A 23,355-nucleotide genomic window follows, 5' to 3' on the forward strand; every position below is an offset into this window, starting at 1 on the left:
GTCTCTCAGCTGGCCTGGGAACGCCTTGGGATCCCCCGGGATGAGCTGGACGAAGTGGCTGGGCAGAAGAAAGCTGCTGCCCCCGCAACCCGACCCCGGATAAACGGAAGAAGATGGAAACTGGATGGATGGATATTTTATATATTTTTTCCCCATTTCTCTTTTTTTTTTAAATCCAATTTACATAACGTTAACATAATGCAAAATATGGCGTTGGCCTTCTCACATTTGAAAGTTTCAGTGATCGTATTGCCAGCAATCTTCTTGTCCTTTATTCATACAAACAAAAGGTGTTCCATCTCTTCCAGGGTAGAGCTGCGACGTTTACAGATGATGGTAATCCCCTTGGATGGCTTGACCGCTTTGAGGGCTTCCTTTTGGTTAATGATTGTCGAAATTGTTGACACGTTTTTACGGCCATATTGTTTCTCAAGATCACTCTCACGCACTCATGTTTTCTTATGATTTATTGTTTTAATTGTGAGGAAATCATCACCTTCTTCCTTTTTTCACCACTACTACCGTCACTAACTGACGTCATCCTGACGTGCCGCCATCTCACAGGCTAACCATGATAACGTTGTATGTTGGGAATTACTTTGGATGTTGAGTCAAATATTTGATCAAATTTCACATCATATATGTAGGTCTGACTACTTTCCCTTTTCCTTAATTAAACGAACAGAAATACTAATTCAAAGTCAAAGTCAAAGTCAAAGTCAGCTTTATTGTCAATTTCTCCACATGCCAAAGACACACAAAGAAACCGAAATTTCGTTCCCCCCTATCCCACGGTGACAAGACATGGCTCACAACAGACAAACAAGTAAACAAGTATAACAAAAGCGTGCTGAATAAATAATGAATAAATAACACAACAAATAAATAAATAAATAAATAAATAAATAAGAGGAGCAAAAAAAAAGGAGCAACTGCGCGTACAGCAGACATTCCCGAAAATAGCGCAACAGTGCCGCACGCTACGCAGAAGGGGGTAGCGAGTTCAGGGCCCTAACAGCCTGGAGAAAGAAGCTGTTGGCGAGTCTGGTGGTGCGGGAGCGCAGGCTCCTGTACCTCTTCCCAGAGGGCAGAAGGTCAAACAAAGAGTGAGCCAGGTGACTCACATCTCTGGCAATCGAGGTTGCCTTGCGGGCGAGATGGGAGGTGTAAATGTCCTTCAGAGAGGGGAGCGAAGCACCAATAATCTTACCAGCCGTATTCACTATGCGCTGCAGGGCCTTCAAGTTCTGTTCAGTGCAGTTACCACCCCAGACAGCGATGCAACTGGTGAGGACGCTCTCAATGGTGCCACGGTAGAATGTAGACAAGACTGCCTGAGGAGCACATGCACGCCTGAGCTTCCGCAGAAAGTACAGGCGGCGCTGAGCTTTCTTTGCCAGTGACGAGGTGTTTGCGGACCAGGAGAGGTCCTCACTGATGTGCACCCCCAGGAACTTGGTGCAGCTCACCCTCTCCACCACAGCACCGTCGATGATCAGCGGGAGGTGTGTTGTGTGACCCTTCCGGAAGTCAACAACAATTTCCTTGGTCTTATTGACGTTCAGCAGGAGGTTGTTGTCCCTGCACCACGTGGTCAGAAGGTCAACTTCCGACCTGTACCGAGTCTCGTCGCCCTTTGTGATGAGACCCACCAGAGTCGTGTCGTCAGCAAACTTCACTATGCGGTTGTCGCTGTAGGTCGCAGTGCAGTCATGCGTCAGCAGGGTGAAGAGCAATGGACTGAGCACGCAGCCCTGGGGGGCCCCCGTGCTCAGCGTGATGCTGGCGGAGATTTTGTCGCCAACACACACCACCTGAGGCCTCTGACAGAGGAAGTCCAGTAGCCAGTTGCAGAGGGAGGTACTGAGGCCCAGCTCGTCGAGTTTGCAGATGAGTCGCTGCGGCACAATGGTGTTGAAGGCAGAGCTGAAGTCCACAAACAGCAACCTCACATATGAGTCCTTTCTCTCCAGGTGGGTGAGGGCCGAGTGGAGGGCAGAGCAGATGGCATCCTCAGAGGACTGCTTGGCACGGTACGCAAACTGGAAAGGGTCAATGGTGGGGGGGACAACGGACTTGATGTGCTCCATGACAAGCCGCTCAAAGCACTTCATGATGATGGGCGTCAGTGCCACGGGGCGGTAGTCATTGAAGCAGGACGGTGCAGGTTTGTTCGGCACAGGAACGATGGTGGCAGCCTTGAAACACGAGGGGACGATGGCCTGCTGCAGGGAAACGTTAAAGATGTCCGTGAAGACACCTGACAGCTCCCCAGCGCAGTCCTTCAGGTTGTCAGGGCCCGCCGCCTTACGGGTGTCAATAGCGGCAAGCGCCCTCCTCACACCGTCGGCAGAGAGGCGCAGGGGCTGCTCGTGTGGGGGGGGAGTGGTCTTCAGCGGGCAAGTGCTGTTCTGGGCGTCGAAGCGAGCAAAGAAGCGGTTCAGATCGTTCAGCAGACGGACGTCGCCCTCACAGCTCCTCGGCGCGGGCTTGTAGTCCGTGATGGTCTGAATGCCCCGCCAAAGGCTACGTGCGTCTTTGCTGTCCTTGAAGTGGGTGGAGTCCTTGCACGAGAACGCCTTCTTCGATTCTTTGATGCCTCGGGACAGGTCGGCCCTCGCTGTCTTCAAGCCAGCCTCATCCCCCGCTCTGAAAGCCTTGTCCCTGGCCCTTAACAGTCTGAGGACAGCCCCCGTCAGCCACGGCTTCCAGTTCGCGCGAGTGACGACGGATTTCGAGCAAGTCACATCATCGATGCACTTCGTGATGTAAGAGGTAACAGAGTCAGTATACTCCTTTATGTCCGTCCAATCGTTGTAGGTGGCTGCCTGCTTAAACAAGTCCCAGTCAGTGTTGTCGAAGCAGTCACGAAGTGCATCGGAGGCACCCTCAGGCCACACCCGAACCCGCCTCCGAACCGGCCTGGATGCCTTTACCAATTGTCTGTATGCGGGCACTCTCGAACTCGTTTTAGATTAATAGGATTGGTCGAAATTCCACAGCAAACTTAAAATGTTTAAGTCCTCTAATAGTGTTGTAGAATTAAAATACTGTATTCATTGCTAGTGTGTACAGGTTTTGTGTGTGTGTGTGCGTGTGTGTGTGTGTGTGTGTGCGCGCGCACAAGAGTTGTGATGACATTTATTGTTGCTCACAGTCTCTTGCATAGTCTGGCCCCAGATAGATTTTAGAACCTTTTTAAGCTGAGGTAACAAAAATTGAAAATATGAACAAACACTTGAGCACCAGTCTCTATCTGCGTGTTCTATGTTTATAACCGACTGTTTTTTCCTTCACTGGATTGAAGATATTTTCATCACTGGTCCCCTGCTGAAAGCAATCAATCAGCATCTTGTCTCTGGCTTCAGTGACGCAGGTAACCGAACTGAGCAGGTCAACACAAGGGAGTATTTCTGGCATGATTTGTGAAGAGCAGCAGTATTTTGAACACCATTGTCTACAGACTATAAAGTAATGGCTTGTTTTGGATTATTTTTCTAAATTTAATAACATTTTTGTTATCAATGAGTTTATGATACAGCAGGAATTACAAATTCACTTGGGTCAAATTATCAAATCAAGAAATATAGACCATACACATTAGGCACCTGGTAAACGGCAGATATTGATAATGCCTAAATTGACGGTTTTCATTGTCAATGTTACATTGTCAAAGTTGAAACGGACATGTTTCACCCCCAGGTTCTTGACATTTCTCCTGTTTTTACACACTTCAAAACAACACCCTCGGCAATGTGGGTAGGCTACGCGAGTGATGCATTAATGTTATCAAACTCTGTAGGAATTTCGGAAATGTTGCGTACCGATCTAGTCCCCAGTGCAACCCTTGAATGCAGTTTAATTCAGAACGCTAGGCCACTTGTAGGACTGGTTCTGAGCCTCATATGGCCCACGAGTTGCTAATTGAATGGCTCGGTTGTTCAGTAACATTAAGTAATACGTTTGTATGTTCTACTATTATATCTTCAAAACAAAAAAAATATAGTTCCATGCTCAAGTTGATCACATAAAAATATTGTGAGATGTTACAACCATAAATAGTTCAAGACTCTTTTAAGTCCACACTTGGACCTTAGCACATACACCACTAGAACTTGTCTTTTTTAATAATAAAAGACCTTACATAAGCCATTTATGTATCTAACTCTCGGTCTAACACACATAAGAAAATGAATAATTTACAAATGTTATGTAACTGTTTTACATATTTTTAGAACCTTATTAGCAATTTTAAAACATGATGTAAATAGCAGTCCTCATTAAGGTAGTTGAGGTATTATCACCTGTGTGTGGGTGGAAGGACTCAAATTGTAGTTGTAGAAAAGTAATGGACGCACCAATTAATTTAAATTAATTAATTGAAAACCAAATAATAATGATAATTAAATATAATGAATCTGTCTCCTCTGGTATAGTGCAAACAGCCTTTAAAACCACTATCATTAAACCGCTACTTAACCGACCAAATCTCAAACCGGACTGTCTCAGTAATTAAAGGCCGGTTTCAAATACCCATTCGTAGCAAAAATTCTTGAAAAAGTAGTAGCTCAGCAGCTTATTAATTACATGGTCGCCAATAATCGATTTGAATCTTTTCAGTCTGGTTTTAGAGTCATTCCACCGAGACAGCACTTGCTAAAGTGACTAATCTCCTCATAGCTATGGATTCAAACATCTCATCGGTATTATTATTACTTGATTTTAGTGCTGCCTTCAACACTGTAGACTTCAATATTTAAAACCTGTGTTGGTATTTCAGGGTCAGCGCTTTGCTGGTTTAATTTCTATCTATCTGACAGGACCCACCGAGTGGTCCATGGCAGCACGACCTCTGAGCTCAATAACGTTACGTGTGGTGTCCCGCAGGGATCGGTACTCGGACCAATACTATTTAGTATTTATATGATTCCGCTTGGGGACATAATACATAAATACAACATTAGTTTTCAAGGTTACGCGGATGATACCCAATTGTTTTACTAAGTTCATTTTGTTTTTCCTTTTTAATCACTTCACTGGTTCTTTTATCTCAAACAAATTATTTTAGGTGCATTACCTGAAAATCAGAGTCTCTGATGAAGGTGGAAGTACAAGCCGAAACATGTCAGGTAATGCACCTAAAATAATTTGTTTGAGATAAAAGAACCAGTGAAGTGATACCCAATTATATATGCCGTTATCGATGACAAATCCGCGGGACTGTGCCTTGCAGCGATTAAACAATGGATGTCTCTCAGTTTCCTACGTCTTAACCCAGATAAAACTGAGGTGTTGATAATTGGTCCTGGTCGTTATCATCTCTTATTTAAGGAAACCACTATATATATATGGATAAATGTACTATCACTCATAGTGATACTGTAACTAATCTCGCCGTTATATTTGACCAAATGCTATCCTTTCAAAAACACATTAAGAACATAACTAGAATTGCGTTTTTTCACCTCCGTAATATTGCTAAGATTCGCCCGATTCTTTCGACTTGTGATGCGGAAACTATTATACATGCGTTTATTACGTCGCACCTTGACTACTGTAATGCATTATTCTCTGGTCTTCAGTCCAGTATTAAAAGTCGACAGTTAGTACAAAATGCTGCGGCAAGACTGCTCACACTGAGAAGAATATTTGATCACATTACCTCAATATTAGCCAACTTACATTGGCTCCTGGTCCATTTAAGATGTGACTTCAAGGTTCTTCTATTGACCTATAAATCACTGCATGGCTTACCGCCTTCGTATCTTACATTTCGTCCCGTAACCTCCGCTCACAAAATGCTGTTCTTTTAGTGAAAAAGAAGTCTGCAGGGTCTAGAGCATTTTCTATTCGGGCTCCAGAGCTTTGGAATGCCCTACCAATAGATATTACAACTGCTACCTCAGTAGAAACAATTAAGACACGATTAAAGACACATTTTTATGACATGGCCTTTAATTGACCTGTGGTGGCTGATTCAGCTGGAGCTTCAACCATTGCCAATTTGTCTTCCCGATGGTGAAATTATTTTACCTAATGTACTTTCCACCTCCTCTGTAGTGCAGGCTCAGTGGTAAACACAATTTCTTTTCATAGTTTCTACGACTTTTAGTCTGGGAGGTTTGAAGTCACCATTTAGATTGAACGGTACTATAGTAACCAATAGTAAATTGGTTGCAAAAGAGAAAAAGAAGATTTATTTATTTTATTTTTTTGTACTTTTAATGTAAAGACAGTTACTCTTGTTGCTTTCTTGTGCCATCATCTTTGATCACACAAAGTTAAAAGGTCACATGAATTTTTCATGAGTGTGGCTGGAGGATCTTACCGTGCTAGCATGAGGAAGTGACTGAGTGTACACGGCTTTGCTCTGTCAGTTATTGGAAAGCCCTAATGGAATAGGTGAGGCAGGTACAAGGCTTCCAAAGAATATCATGTTCATTTTTTTAAATGTACATGAGTAGAAAAATTGAATTGCCGTTGCTGTTTTTCTTCGCTTTTTAAATCTAGGGTCAGCTAGTAACTAACAGCTTGTGAAGCCTAAATAATAAATGAATTGACTATGGTGCCTGTTGACAAACAACCTCTGTATCACAATGATCCCTTTATTTTTACTCTGTCTTTAACTTCAATGTCTACAACTAATTGAAACCGAGAGACAAGAACAGAGAGACGAGAACGACGAGAACAGAAAGACGAGAGACGAAACAAGACTAGAGACTAGGACAACAAGACTAGAGACTAGAACAATCTGACAGGGGAGTACCACGCAGACAGGACTTAAATACATGACAGGTAACGGCGATTACATAGATTGTGACCAGACACAGGAGGGGCGACGCAAACAGAAACCATGGCAACATATACACAATAATGGAATGACCGGGGACGAGTTGTGACACCCTTAGTATTAATACTTTGAGCATAGTCAATAACCAATGGATATTCATAATCTTATTGGTATATCAATATCACTAGTTCGTACTTTACTACTGGTCCTATATGCTATTTTAATTGCACCTCATGTAATTTTAATATGTCCAAATTAGTAACATCCATTGTGGTAGAAATCAGCTCTAGAAACTACCTTTATGAGACCATAAAAGACATCCTCTCATTAAAAAAATATGCAAATGCACAATTAACTGATGATGATGATGATCTTCTCTCCCTAGTGGCCGAATAAAACCATTACTTGGACTATTCAGCGAGCTTGAAGCCCTGCTCGCTAGCATCCATGTTAAAGCAGGCAGTATCGATGCCGTACTGCTGGATGCTGGCTGTTCTTCCATGCAAATGGATCATGCAGAAAGAGGCTTCTCACTCAGCAAGGATGGGCCCTTGGACATGAGAATGGATGGAGAAAGGTGACATATCTTTCATTTACAAAACTGACAGTCGTGCCATTTCAATATTTTGAGCAGGAAAAAAAAAAAAGTCATTTGAATTCAGTGAGTACCAGGACCTGAAATCCTAATTTAGATTCACGCAAATGACTGAATCTCGTTTTAGTATCAAATATGAAATGTAGATGTAAGAAAGATGGCATCCTATGACAAATTAAAAATACGCTTTTGAAATACGTAATGTTGTCCACCCTCGCAATCCACCAGTTCAAAATGCAATCATGGAAAATGCATTTTAGGCAATAAGGGAAACATCCTCTATATCCCCAAAATGTATTAGCATCTTCAGAAACATTGCAAATCATGAAATTGGACAAATAGTGATCAAGACATTTTATCATTAATGTTTGAAAAATATTATGTTATCGTTTGAATGATAACATCTCTCAAAAATTCAATCAATTGATCTTCCAAAGTAATTTTAGTGGGACATGTCTTGACCTGGAAGGGAGGTGTTCTGCATCTGCTCCGCTGTTATGTAACAGTGGGGCTATTGTCACTGATAACCACCCCCGCATCAAGTTTGTCTGCTCATGACATGATCAGCTTGGCTGGGTCAATATCCAGAGCCACACTCAAGTGATGGCCGGACTTCGGTCGTCGGACTTTATTGTGTAATCTCATGTGGAGACACTATTATGCAGAAACACACACATGCTGCAAACATGTTGGACACCCTTCGTATCAAAGGGTAAGCATTAGCCGTCTACATTAGCTCTTGATCAACTGCATCCAATGCTTTTATTTTCTTCATCCACGCAATTTAGGCACTTACTTTTTAAGTAGAATCAAGTCATCAAAAGACAGTTGCCATTGGCCCAGTCGTAAATGGGGTAAGTCACTCACCTGAGACAGTGCTAACCCCTCAAAACAGGCTCATTTCAACACGAGAAGTGTGGCGTATATTCTTTTGATCTTTGGGATATTTTCACAAACGTGATGTAACGTAATTAAATCACAAATGTTTTAAACTGTAAAAAATTGCAAGAGTTCTCCACAAAATTATCAATGTTAATGTTTTTCAAGTAAATCCGTAATCATTTAATGTTAAAAATCAATGAGTAGATGGAATTACTAAACTTAACAGTAAAGTTTACACATGTTACTACTGGTAATCATCACCATGCTCACTTACCATGTAAATTTATTGTAAATAATCATTTTATATATAAAAATTCACTTCATCATCAGCCCTTTAATTAAATCTGTAATCATTTAATATTAGAAATCAATGAGTAGATGGAATTACTAAACTTAACAGTAAAGTCTCATGTATGTTTACACATGTTGCTACTGGTAATCTTCACCATGCGCACCATGTAAATTTATTGTAAATAATCATTTTATATATAAAAATGCATTTCATCATCAGCCCTTTAACCGGCTACCGTAACTTCACAAATCCTTGTCGTGATAACTATCAGCCATACATGTTTTCAGTTATACATATCTCACCCTTGGCAGGATTCACTGCTGTCAGCAAGGACGTGACGTTGCCAACTTTAATTGGTCTTCCCATTGTGCGTAGGTTCTCCGACATGCCCTGTGCTGCTGACGTGGTGAATACCTTAGATCAACAGGCTCTTGCCTCTATCCTCAGTGCATATGGTGAGGAGAGACACGCCAGGAAAATAGCTTCAGCTATTGTGGAGGCACGGCGTGTCAACCCCATCACCCGGACACAGCAGCTTGCACGTGTGGTAGCAGGTAACGAGACATTAAGTTGATTAATTCCAACAGTCATCTAAAGGCTATAACGAAATAACCTACAAGTTGAGTTCAAAGCCCATTCCCAGTGGAATATTTCAAAATCACTGAGCGATGATCTTAGTCACTCAATTGTCTTTGAATTTATGAGTCCTTTTCCTTTTTAATAGCAATGACAAAAAGCAGGAGTCTGAAGTAAATTTTGATCAATGCCCCAAATATACAGTACATTTTGAATACGTATAGAGTATCTTCTAAAGGATGCATTCACATATGAGGGGGGTGTTGCCTTTTCTCCCTACGTCCCCCTCGTCTCCCTGTTCGCATGCACGCAGAACCACCAGACACTTATGATAACACGTACACGGTTACACACGACACACATCATTTGTTTGCATTATTTTTCTTCTCTGATTAATTTTATTTTTTTTGCCCCTTTGTTTATACGCCTCCAAGATTCGAGGTGCTGAATAAGTGAAATGTTGTAGTCAAGAGTTATTGCACAGAGCAGCATGTGCGTCAGCGTCACCAAGGGAGAACAGGTGTGGGTAAGAGCAGCCGTCTGAGCTCTTTTGAAGAGCAACAGAAAATCACTGTCTCTGCTTATTTGAAACAATCCAAATAAGTCTTTATTGAAGCAAGTAGCACTGGGGGCTCTGTGACCAATTGTGCCATAAATGCAGACAAGAAAAATATGTCATTTGAGGGGAAATAACACATTTATGAAATTTGGTGTGTGCACCTGCACCCACTTCAACTGTGAGATGTATAAACAATATGAAATTTAGACTTGTGTCTGAGATGACTCATGCTGAGTTTGTTTCCTTGCTTTCATTTTATTGCAGCTATTTTTTTTTTGCCATAGAAAAAATTTGCAGTTTTCTTCAACTATAAAGAATACAATGAATATCGATTGATAATAGTTATATAACACAACATGCCACTCATTGTCAATTTGATGTTTTGCATTCACAAGGTACAAGTATTTACAAAAAAGTCATGTAGTTGGAAATACAGTTTGATTAGTCATTCTTTGTCAACCGCCTGCAGTGTCCATAGCAACTACATAGCAAGAGTAGAATAGCAGGAAAACCAAGGAAAAATAATGATGACTGGATTCAACAAATTCAATTTTGCATAGATTTTAAGTACATTCAATGTTTGTGTTTTCATTATATTCCAAACCAATATTTACGAAAACATCACATTTCCAGCCTTTTAAAACATGTTTGGCATAATGACATGATGAAGAGCTATGGATGTGGTGCAACCTTGCGCTCATAAATAATGTCACGTTGACAAATTCGAAGCAATACGATGGTGCATGTGCCTAACACGTCTGCCCAACAGTCAAGATTCATGATTTAAAAAAAGCTCGACCGTTTCTTTGTGGAGTTTGCATTGCTTGTGTCTGATTTATTTCGTTGCCTATTGCATTTTGATGCATGATTTGTTAATCAACTCTAAATTTCTCATATTTGTGAAAGTAAGTATGAATGGTTGTCCTTTGCCATTTTCTTATATCATTTGTAGGTAGCTGTATGGTGAGCAAGAAGTATACAGGAAATAATGGACAAACTTGAAACACTTTTGCCAACTCTGAAGCACATTTACTGCACCAATACAAAATAGTGATTAGTTGTGTCAATCAAACATCTTGTCAGAGTGGTTTTGTCTGTATTGTACGGTGGCCCAGAGGTCCAAAACATAATATAAATAATAATAAGAAAACAAATTAACCAAAAACTAAACACAACAACATATGAAAAACTACAATACATGTAAGTAAACAAAAACCTAATAAATTCAGCCGCTTGTATATGGGATCTTGTTCTTTCGGTCATGGCCAAAAGCTCGTGACCATAGATGAGGGTGGCAACGCTGGTCAACTCAGACCACGTCACCGATGCAGAGGTAGCATCACTGCAGGAACTGCACTGATCCGCCTGTCGAGCTCGTACTCCATAGTCCCCTCATTCATGAATAAGACCCCAAGATACTTAAACTCCTCCACTCGGGCAGATTTTCATCCTAATTCAAGTCCTTTCTAACTGAGGAACATGATCTCAGATTAGGAGATGCTGATATTCATCCAAAATGCCTTGACACTCAAATCACTCAGTGAGAGTTGATCTGAAAATGGCAGCGATGTAACACCAAACAGGACACACTGAACACCTCAGCCGCACCTAGAAAGTCTTCCCATAAATGTTATGAACAGTATTAGTGACAAAGGACAGCCTTGGCGGAGGCCAACATTCACTGGAAACGAATCAAACTTACTTCTGGCAATGCGGACCAAAGTCTGACACCCATAGTACAGATCCCAAACATCTTGTAGTAAAGGAGTTTTTTAACTACCTTGGTGACTTGAACCCCACAGATGGGAGAACCCGCCTCACACTTCACAGATTCTCCTTCTTCATGGTAAGGAATAGCAGTGCAATTGAGATCTTTTTCAGTATTCTCTCACAATGTGCAACATAGATGTCAGCAGCGCCCCATTCCCACTCTCCACAGTGTTTATGGTGCACATCTTCCCTCTCTTGAAATGCCAGATAATGGACCAGTTTCCTCGAAGTGTTCCAAAAGAAATTCTTGATGGGCTCACTGAACTCATCCCGGGCCAGAGTTTCTGCCTCAGGGACCACCAAAGCTGCATTCTGCTTGGCTGGCCGGTACCCATCAGCTGCTTCTGGAGTCCCACTGATCATAAAAGCCCAGGTTATGGAGGGACTTGTAGGTGAGAAGGAGGAGTTTGTATTAGATGCGGTGTTGGATAGGGAGCCAGTGAAGCTGACACCTCCATCTTAAAGGCATCTTTGCCACTAATATCCACCAATATCCGCCAGTGAAGCTGAATCCTCCATCTTGAACGCATCCCTTACCACTAATATCCACCAAAACTTTGACCCTTGCCACACTTGGTGGGCCAATGGGGAGGGCGACTCATGTTGCCTAGTCGGGCTATGCCCGGCCAGATCTAAGTCTGACCCTAAAAAGGATCCTGGTGACCCATGTCCAAGCGGGTACCAAAATGTGTTTCTCTCTTCAGGAGTCTTTGAGTAGTCCCTGGTCTAGTCCCTACACTAGGACCTGACTGCCATGGGTGACCCTGCCAGGGGGATAAAGCCCATTACAACTTAGCTTCTAGACTCAATGGGGAAACACAAAGCCTTCCGCCACGATAAGGTGATGGGTAACTCTGCCATGGGGATAAACCCCCAGACAACTTAGCTTCTAGAAGCAATGGGGAAGGAAACACAAAGCCTTCCACCACGATAAGGTGATGGATCAGGGAGGAGATAAAACATTACAATTGCTGGAAACTGTTGTTGACCCTATTGAAATCCGGTTCATATCATATACGGTAAATATTCAGTATCACTAACAATTGAGAAATGCCAGATGGAATGCAATGTGATGTCTAAAATCATACATGTATGTTTTATTGAGTTGTCGGTTTCTCTTTTTTTTTTCATCATGCTGTCACTTAAATTGAAGTCTTGTCCACCATGCTGTCGATGTTCTAGGGTTGTTGTGCAATGGATTTGCTCTTGTGTCTCTTCACCACAACATCAGTTTATAGAAAAGGCAAATGAGAAACAACATATACATGTTTGTGTTTTTCAATGTATACTGTACATATTGTTGTGGTTCTTTTTGTGCACATGGTAAGCTCCCCTTTTCTCCATGGATCTGTCTCTTGGAGCTTTGAAAGATGAATTAGAGAGAGGGAGAGAGAGCACATGGCTTGGTGAGGCGAGACTTGGGCTTGGTCTCTATGTGCAGGCATTGTATTGATTGCAGTGTGACTCACACCTTGGGCTGTTTAGTGCAGGAGGGGAGAAATGCCACATCACTCACTTCTCTATTTATTGCAGTTTCTCTTAAAGGTCTTATATGGGCCGGTCTTATATTAAAATGCTGTAAACCTCAACCCCACAACCCAAAATATATTTGCTTTATTATAAATGGAAGCCCAAAATATTTGGTTAAACAGAAGCATGCTACACTCAAAAGATAAGAAAAAACGGAAAATGAAAGAAGAAACTCATTTGTAACTTTAACAAATCAGTGGCAATTTTACAATACAACAGTCGGAGACAAGAGACTGCATTCTCTTCAGAGTTGTCTGATATTCATCAGTTAATGTCACTGAATATATGCCCAAAAAGAGTTGCACAATCAATTTAACGCCCTCTCCTGATGAGGATGATGATGCCATAACGTTGATTTCACACTGTCCTTCTAAGCCAATATTTCCCCACCGTTTCCTGAGTCACTTTCCTTTACGAAAGAGACTGATTGCAAGGCGTTGCATTCGACCTGGAAATTTGCCAGCTCCCAATAGAGTACGAGAGGCAGAACGTCACAGTCCTGACCAGAACGGGAAGTTTAACACCCAAGATTCACTCCTTTGTGTTCCACGCAATTACTGACAGACCCATAGTGGCATGTATCTCATTTTCTACATTAATTACATAAAGCACCATCGGCTGTGTGAATTTACATTTTTTGTTGATCTACCAAGCATGCAGTGTTTGCATCTGCATGCTATTGCTCATTTGTGAGGAAACTACAGAACCGAAAACAACAGGAAAGTACAGTTACCATTTGATCGTAAGTTAACATCTTTATTTGTGTCAAATGTATTCAGGGGCAGTCTGACTCACGTAACCGGAGGGTCTCCTGTTCGATTGCCATTCTTGTGTGTTGTTATGTCTCTGAGCAAGACATTTCACCCACATTCCCTCCAGTGCCATTCGCACTGGTGTGTGACTGGCTGTGAATGTTCGGTGGTGGTCGGAGGGGCCGCAGGCGTGCACTGGCTGCCACAGGGCAGTTGTGGCTAAATACCGTGATTTTCGGACTATAAGTCGCTCCGGAGTATAAGTCGCACCAGCCATAAAATGCACAATACAGTGAAAAAAATCATATATAAGTCGCACCGGAGTATAAGTCGCACTTTTGGGGCAAATTTATTTGTCAAAATCCAACACCAAGAACAGACATGAACCAGCAACAACAGGCGAAACGATGCGGTATGCTAACGTGACATATACACAAACGAGGAGCTGAGAACGGGCCTGAGTAACATTCAGAGTTATTCAAATAAGTATTACATAAATAACACGTTTATCAAACCATCTGTGTCACTCCAAATTATTAAATCCATCGATCGTCCTTTATGTAAACAATGCCATGTATGCGCCGCATATGCGCCGCTGACGTCGGACTTGTAAGTTGCATTTCTAATTATTCCACAGACCCATATAACGATATATAAAGTATATTTCAAATAACTATCATATAACAATATTATCAAACCATCTGTGTCACTCCTAATCATTAAATCCATTGATCAAATTCCTCGTCCTTTATGTCAACAACGCCGCGCCGCGCGAGCGCCGCACAGATCTAGTATATAACTATATTGTAGCGTTAACAAAGTACCAGGAAAGACGTGGGTTTGGTAAACAGCTCTTTATTTAACAAAACAAGACTTCAACGAGCCAACAACTACTGAACTGTAACGATAAAAACATATACAAGTTGCTACACGAAATCAAATATATCAAATAACTATAACATAAATACGTTTTTCAAACCTTGTGTCACTCCAAATCATTTAATCCTTCAAACGTGGGGCCCTTCGTCATCTTCGTCATCCCGTGATAGAATCCTTTGTCCTTATGTAAACAACCGCTGCGCTGCTGACGTCACTTGCAGGTCAAATGACCCTTGCTACATTGCGGTTCGTTTATCGCGGTTTCACTACATCGCGGATTTTTGAATTTTCAAAATTTGCGAAAAAAATTCACATATAAGTCGCTCCTGAGTATAAGTCGCCCCCTCACCCAAATTATGAAAAAAAACGCGACTTATAGTCTGAAAATTACGGTACGTAGTTTACCATCACTGGAGTATGAATGTGTGAGTGTATGAATAATGTATCCATTGTAATCGCTTTGTTACATTTTTTTTACGCTTTGTTTTATTGTGTTGTGTTACAGTAAGGAGCCATACAAATCTGATGCATTATTGTTATTATTATTATTTCGTTTCGTTTATTTCAAACGTGAGAAAAAAAATAAGAGTACTGCACACAAATGAAAAGACAAAATTGAAAAGACAAAATATATGCTTGTATACATACACCTACATACATACATACATACATACATACATACATACATACATACATACATACATACATACATACATACATACATACACACATACATACATATATACACATATACACATATATATATATATACATACTACATACATACATACACATACACATAAATTAAAAAAGTAGCAATCAAGATATAACCAAAAAAAGAAACCATAAATTATATTCACATGCCTGAAAAGGAGTGGGAAGAAGTACCGTAATTTCCGGACTATAAGTCGCGGTTTTTTTCATAGTTTGGGTGGGGGGGCGACTTATACTCAGGAGCGACTTATATATGTTTTTTTTCACAAATTTTTACTTGATCATTAAGACATCACTTACTAGTTGACCACTTCCCATGTTATTTTTAGTATAGTTGAACACTTCACATGCTTTTATATCTTTATCTTGAACATATTCAAAACATAAAAAATAGAGAAAACATCAAATAAAGCAATTAACACTTTAACGCACCATATCCAAGTCCACTGTCTGCTGCATGTACACTTGCTCCATTTTTGCTCCTCTTATATTTATTATTATTATTTATTATTATTTGTTTATCTATCATTTATTCAACACTCTTATTTATTCATTGTTTGTGCCTTCTTGGGTTTTTTGTGTTGCTTGTATGCATATGTGTACTATCTCACCGAGGGATAGTGGGAACGTAATTTCAATCTCTTTGTGTGTCTTAGTACATGAAAAAAAATCGACGACAAAGCAGACTTTGACTTTGATAAAACAACCAAATAAACAAAACAAAAAACTACATCTGAAATTTTTTTTTATTTTCAGACGAAACTGGATGAGGGCGCTCTAAATTTCACCGTTGGCCGTGACTCATCAACTGGGTGGGCTTAAGAAAAATGGCACCAAAAAGAAACTCATATTTTGCAGGTTACAAACTTCAAGTTGTAAAATATGCAGCTGAAAACAGTAATCGAGCAGCAGAAAGAAAGTTTGGAGAACCGTGATGTACCAATGGATTACTATTTCAAGTGACGTCAGTAGCACGGCGCGGCGCGGCGGTTGTTTACATAATGGACAAACGTATCCACGTAAGGACAACACCGGCATCATTAGCGGTGATCATTTCTAAGTGACACGGAGGACAAAGAGTTTGAAGGAATTAAGGATTTGGAGTGACATAGAAGGTTTGAAAAACTATTATGGCTTTTACACACGCCCGGTCCTACTCTACTGAGTCGGGGGCCGGCGCTCGGCCGAGTGGCTGTCCGCGAACGGTGCATGGGGCTCGGACATGGCCATTACGCACGCCCGGTCCTATGCCATGGAGCTCTCGTGTCTGGAAGTCCACGCCGCCACACGCTTAGAAGTTTGTTTTGTTTAATAAAGAGCCGTTTACCAAACCCACGTCTATCCTTGTACTTTGTTAACGCTACAATATAGTTATATACTAGATCTGTGGAATAAAGACGAGGCTGACGTCATGGCACACGCGCGGTGATGTTGACAAAGGACGAGGAATTTGATCGATGGATTTAATGGATTTAAAGTGCACGGATGGTTTGATAATATTATTGGCTTATATTATAGTTATTTGAAACATAGTTTATCTATCGTTATATGAGCCTGTGGAATATTTTGAAGTGCAAGCGCCCTCAGCCGCGCGCACCCATTGTTGACAAAGAACGATCGATGGATTTAATGAATTGGAGTGACACTGATGGTTTTATAAACATGTTATTCATGAAATAGTTGTCCTTAATCACTCTATATGTAATGTCAGGCCCGTTCTCAGCTCTTTGTTTGTGTTTGTCACGTTAGCATACCTATCGTTTAGCCTGTTGTTGCTATTTAATGAATTCGAGTGACACCGATGGTTTTATAAACATGTTATTCATGTAATAGTTGTCCTTAATCACTCTATATGTTACGTCAGGCCTGTTCTCAGCTCTTTGTTTGTGTTTGTCATGTTAGCATACCTATCGTTTAGCCTGTTGTTGCTATTTAATGAATTTGAGTGACACCGATGGTTTTATAAACATGTTATTCATGTAATAGTTGTCCTTAATCACTCTATATGTTACGTCAGGCCCGTTCTCAGCTCTTTGTGTTTGTCACGTTAGCATACCTATCGTTTAGCCTGTTGTTGCTATCGTTTAGCCTGTTGTTGCTCGTTCATGACTGTTTTTGGTGTGGGATTTTGTCGAATAAATTGCCCCCAAAATGCGATTTATACTCCAGAGCGACTCATATATGTTTTTTTTCACTTTTTGGGGCATTTTATGGCTGGTGCGATTTATACTCCGGAGCGACTTATAGTCCGGAAAATACGGTATCTTATTTAATCCCACCCCCTTTTAATAATCCCTAAATACCCAGCCATAAATCATTTTGCCTCACTTATCCCAACAAAATACTAAATTATGAAGTTATCTTCCACCTGCTGATTGCTAGAACACTGAACATATTATTATTATTATTTAAAATTGGAATTTAAGTTAATTTTAAAGCTGGTTTTCTTTTAGCATTCCATTGTTTATTATTCATATATTTTTTAATCTTGGAACGCATCTCATGCGCGTGAGTCCCTCAAGCCAAAACGCAGGAACACTGTCAGCCAGTATCCAAACTACAAGTTTAAGTACATTTCTCAGTAGTGTTACTATTTTCAAACTCAGATTTTGAGAGTAGTCAAGATGCTTTTATGATAACATAGTGATAGCAAAGCGGCATTCACAAACACTTGGTTGTCAACATTAAATGCAGCGTCACATTGCATGCCTTTTATTTTTCAAAGTCTGCTGTGAACACTGAGGGTGTCGCAGCCATTAGCATTTGCTATGGGCTATACCCATAAATTAACTGCAAGGTAACATTTTCCCAAAGTATTGAAAAGGCGGGTTACAAGCGCTGACAGCTGAGTGCAACAGCCAGACAACAAAAACATTTGAAATATGAACATGCCCTTTATGAATTATAAACATTTGGCTCCACTGACTTTAAGTATTTTAGTGACACATTCGCCAGTCAACACCATGTCCATCTGCTATGCATTCAGGCTCTGTTGGCCCAAATGGACTTACATCTCTGTCCTGCTGCTCTTCTCTCACGTCTATGCATACGTTGGCCTGTACATATTCAATAATCTCATTTCTGTTGCCATCAGTTGTTGACATGATATGAATATATTAGCACTGTACATGTGTCATTTGCCCAAGCCAGTTCTTTATTTAACTGAGTTGACCCCATGAGGGTCTTCAATGCATCAAATGTACTGCTGTCCCATACAGTCTTTTGTCTCTGGATTGGCAGACAGGAATAGGTGGAGGCAGAATGTGAAGTCCTACTGCAGCGGTACCGCACTCCTCAACAAATTGTATTTGAGGCTAACTAATGGCAGAGTCCTGCTACTATTTGAACCGACAATACGTATGGTGCTCGTCCCAGGTCGTGGAATGCAGGATCAGCAGTTCATACGATACTAAGTGTACTATAATGTATATAGTAGGCGTTTGTCCAACCAGTTTAAATGTGCAGTAAAGGATTTGGGGTCCAGGCTGGCTACTGCAGGGGGGGAATAGCATACCAGCTCTGCCGAACCCCTGAAGCCAACTCACGGAACCCCTTGGGTTCGTTCGAATCCAGGTTAAGAACCGCTGATCTATAGCATAGCACTTCAACTCCTAGCTCATCACTCTGTCTCCGTCAGCAACTCCAAATCCTACACTTTCCCAGTTAGCCATGGAGTTCCCCAAGGTATGGTGCTCACCCCCCTCTCGTTCACAATCTATATGCTCCCTTTCAGTCAAATCATTTGCCACCTTGAACTCGTTCTACGCCAACAATACACAACTGTACATTTCCACCGAATGCATCGGCCCTGTCAACATCTCCACCAAAAACTAACTCCATCTCTGACATCAAAACCCGGATGGCAAAAATTGGTCTAAAATTGACCAGCGATAAAACACAACTAGTCTGTCCCAGATTTCTCCGTCCTTCTATATTTTACCCTCCTCATCTATGGTCACAGTATCACCTCCCATGTCAACCTTGGTGGACTCCATCCACCCTGTCATCCCAATCCCATATCAACCATATCACTGAAACATTCCTTTTCTTTCTCCGCAACATCACCATCCCTCCCTCTCGCAGACCACAGCCTTCACCACCTCCAGACTTGACTACTGCAATAGCCTCCTCTTTGGACTTTCCTCCACTAATCTCCCAAAATGCGAATATGTCCAGATCTCTGCTACCCACCTCCTCGGCCACAAATCCAGAGAACACATCATTCCCATCCGCCAACAGCTTCACTGGCTTCCTATCCAACACTGTATTCAATACAAACTCCTCTCTCTCACCTACCCTCCATAACTTATTCTTAACTTTCTGACCTCCTGAAAATTCACTTTCCCCCTCACGCCCATCACCCGAACAAAGTAACAAACCTTGGGAAAGGCTGAGGCTTAGCTGCCAGTGCTCCCACCCTTTACTTCAACAACAATAGGAATGTCTTTATTGTTTTTGTATTCCATAGTAATTATATGACAACCACCACAAATACCATAATATTGTAGACATTATAATATTCTTTGTGTCTGCCTCTAGAATCTTTTCCTGCAGCTGCTATCTATGCTCGGAAGGACAGACTCCACCGACCTGCACATGTAGCCACAAAGACATTTCAGGCTCTGCGCATTTTTGTGAATGATGAATTGAACCAACTTCATGCTGGTCTACGCGCTGCCCAGACAGCACTGAAATCTGGAGGACGTCTCTGCATCATCACATTTCACTCTCTAGAAGACCGACTGGTCAAGCGCTGCCTTCAGGGTGATGATTTGTCTCATTTAGAACAGGATCACTTTGGCCTGGCAAAGAAAGGTACAGGAAAGGACAAATTGGTGGAGACCAAAAAAGATATAGCAAGTGCTTATTGGCGTCCTTTGTTAAAAAAGGTGATCACACCAAGCAAGGATGACGTAAAAGAAAACGCCCGAGCACGCTCTGCAAAACTTAGGGTAGCGCTCAGGTGTTAGTTGTGTTATTTTTATTTTTGTGTCTTTGTTTTTACAATTTAATGTGCAGGTTTCGCTCTATAGAATGCCTCGTATTTTCAATCATATTTAAAAATAAAAGTTAGTTCAAACAAACAGTTCTAAAAAGATTTAATAAAAATATACCATATTTTCTGGACTATAAGGCGCGCCGGACTATAAGGTGCACCTTCAATGAATGGCCCATTTTAAAACTTTGTCCTTATATAAGGCGCATCGGACTATAAGGCGCACCATTAATGCATGTCAGATTTTTAATCCAAATCAAATCATTCTCCATTTTATCTTTTTTATTTCAACTTCAGACGCAACAAATTACTTTATAATCACAAAATAATGATCCATAGTCTTTTTGATTCATGATTCATAGTTTTCAGCGGGCCACTTATGATTGATTTCATGACACAATGCTTCGGGCCAGTTTAAATTTAGGAATTTGGTCCATATATAAGGCGCACTGTCGGCTTTTGAGAACATTTTAGGTTTATAGGTGCGCCTTATAGTCCGGAAAATACAGTATATAAAAGTTAAATACTGTACAACTGAACTGTGCTGGACAAATGTTCTGTACTGGATTCAAAGTTGAAGCTGCTGTAATAAAGTTTGAACATTTCATTTAGTGATTCGTGGTACTGGTACACCACACTTTCTGAATCATTGCAGCAAAGCTAAAAGTCTAATTTAACCACGTACTGTATACCAGTTATTTTGGTCTTTAAGATACTATGTTAACAAGGTATCTGATAATCAATTTGATTAGACACTATCTAGTCTCATCAGCTAATGTAGGTTTTACAATGTTATGAAGTATCTAATAACTGATGTGTGAAGATTTTATAATTCCATGTTTAGGTTACTCATGTTTTAAAATGCTACCAGAGAGAATCCCTCAATATCGGACACAAATAGAAGACATTTTTATATTAACTCCACATTTGAAAAGTGGGTAAAATGTATTATTTAATCTGACAATTTAACCAAAAAAAACCCCACTTTTTATGCTTGTGTTATGAACCCCCCCCCCCCCCATTTCCAGTACATTTGAAACACCCCCCCCCCCCCCCCCCCATTTCCAGTACATTTGAACCTGTTGGTTTAATGAGACATTAGCACAGTAACACACAGCATGACAGCTTCAAAAATAAATTTATTGTTCAGTTCTTACCCTTCCTTGGTTAGGAGAAACTACTTTGTGCTATGATGGTAGTTATTTATTTAGTTACTTATTATTATTATTATAATTATTATTATTATTACTATTATTTTGCATTCTAACTGGATGCTATACAGTACATCAACAATTATTAAACCTTGATGATGAAACAAAAACACTTGTATCACGGGGCAGTTTGATCAGGTATTTCTTCAATAAAATAAGAACATCAGGCCAATGGAAGGGCTGTATGGAAGGAGCGAGCTTCTGAGCTCGAGCCTATCCCAGCTGACTTTGAGAGGGTGTGTACACCCTGGACCGGTCGCCAGCAAGTATGGAAGTCACTACATCAATTGGATTTTGTGCTGCCAATGCACTTTTCCAAGGAAATGTCTGACTCCCCAATTTTCTCGAATGAAATATAAGCTTAAGCCTTAAACATTGATTTTCTTTTCATGTGTTTTTTAAGCACAAACTAGAGTTACTGAACTTTATTTTCGGATGTCTTGTTTTCATATGACTATATATGACCGATAAAGTTCATTGGTTGATGAATTTCTATCGTTCATAAAACACAAATGTCAATAACCTCTTTAATAAAGAATAAAAAAGATCTTTTATCACCTGCCTCTGTCCTAGAGTGTGTTAAATTAAAAGAGCTGCTCACATTTGCTCCTGAGATTATAGACCTTGTAAATTCACCAAACAGAAAAATTATCCATTCGACCATTGTCTTTGACACCCAGTTTACTATATAAACAAAAGGCAGACGAGATTCAGGATTGGTCTCCATTCGACCACAGGGGACATTCAGACTCACATTCACACCTACTGAGCAAAAATTTATACTATTTTGACTGTTTAATTAATTTTTTATTTAATATCAATTAATTTAAAGTCATCAAGATAGGCAAACACGATGCGTTCCAAGAGGGTTTGTTAATGCTGAATTGTTTATTGGTCATTGCATACTAAATTTAAATATGTAAGAATTTATTTACCTTACCTTTCCGCTGAAGTTCACATATGGGGCACTCCTTATGCCAACTACCCTAAACGGAGGCGCTTTATCTTTGGTCTCGGTATTTAGCTCCCAAGAAAAAGAAGCATGCAAGCTAACCCATCCAGCGTTTGCCGTGGGGACTATTTATCACTATTTTGCAACACCAACACATGCAAAAACCGACAGATTCTCCACAATGCAATGTGAGATTCGACTTCAGGTAAGCCATTTGGAACAACAAAAAAACAAAATGCCAGTGATCCATGTTCTTAATACATTTTCAAATAAATTAATATCTGGCTTTTTAAAACGCTTTGAGCAAAAGCGCTGTCTAAGTCTCCTTTAATCACAATTTAGGGAAATTTGTATTTATTTTCCGTTAAATACTTTCAGCAGCCAATGCGTGGCCTTAGGTGGACTGGGTTTTACAAGTTGTTGTTGGGCCCTTTTTGGTGCAAATCACAGTCAGTGGCTGTTCACCAACCTAACAATGTGAGGAAATAACCTGCTCACATGAATGACTCCGAAACAGAAGCACTCAGCAAGTGAACATTTAGGTCCATGCCTGCACATCTTTCCCACATGCCAACTCCATCTTACATAGAACACCTCTTAATGTAAGGAATGTGTATATCACTTGCGTACATATATATTCATTACCTTTATTTTGTGGGGGGAGGGTAATTCTGTCAAGCAAGCAACAATTGTGCATGGTGCCAGGTTTTCTGTCAGTATGGATAAGCATGTAGCATATTTCAATTCACATCCAGAAAACGATCAATTATTAAAATGTATTAAAAGAAATTAAGGATAGATTTGTTGAAGTTAGGTTGAAGGATAGGTTGAAAACTGAAAGCATTTGTGACTCAATG

At 40.6% G+C, this 23,355-nt stretch overlaps 1 protein-coding gene across 1 annotated transcript in view; it reads left to right on the top strand.

Annotated features, from left to right (window-relative positions):
* Nucleotides 1-22,103, top strand: part of mettl15 (methyltransferase 15, mitochondrial 12S rRNA N4-cytidine) — a 45,279-nt gene extending 23,176 nt beyond the window's left edge. Inside the window, exons 4-6 of the mRNA XM_088370823.1 lie at nucleotides 7,176-7,367; nucleotides 8,935-9,113; nucleotides 19,879-22,103. Of these exons, the coding sequence (XP_088226949.1) occupies nucleotides 7,176-7,367; nucleotides 8,935-9,113; nucleotides 19,879-20,309 (802 nt within the window). The 3' untranslated portion in view covers nucleotides 20,310-22,103. The remainder of the gene's footprint in view (nucleotides 1-7,175; nucleotides 7,368-8,934; nucleotides 9,114-19,878) is intronic.
* The last annotated feature ends 1,252 nt before the right edge of the window (nucleotides 22,104-23,355 follow it).

This window comes from Syngnathus floridae, chromosome 3 (genome assembly GCF_059516105.1).
Source record: "Syngnathus floridae isolate MCC-2025c chromosome 3, RoL_Sflo_1.0, whole genome shotgun sequence".
Taxonomy (NCBI): domain Eukaryota; kingdom Metazoa; phylum Chordata; class Actinopteri; order Syngnathiformes; family Syngnathidae; genus Syngnathus; species Syngnathus floridae.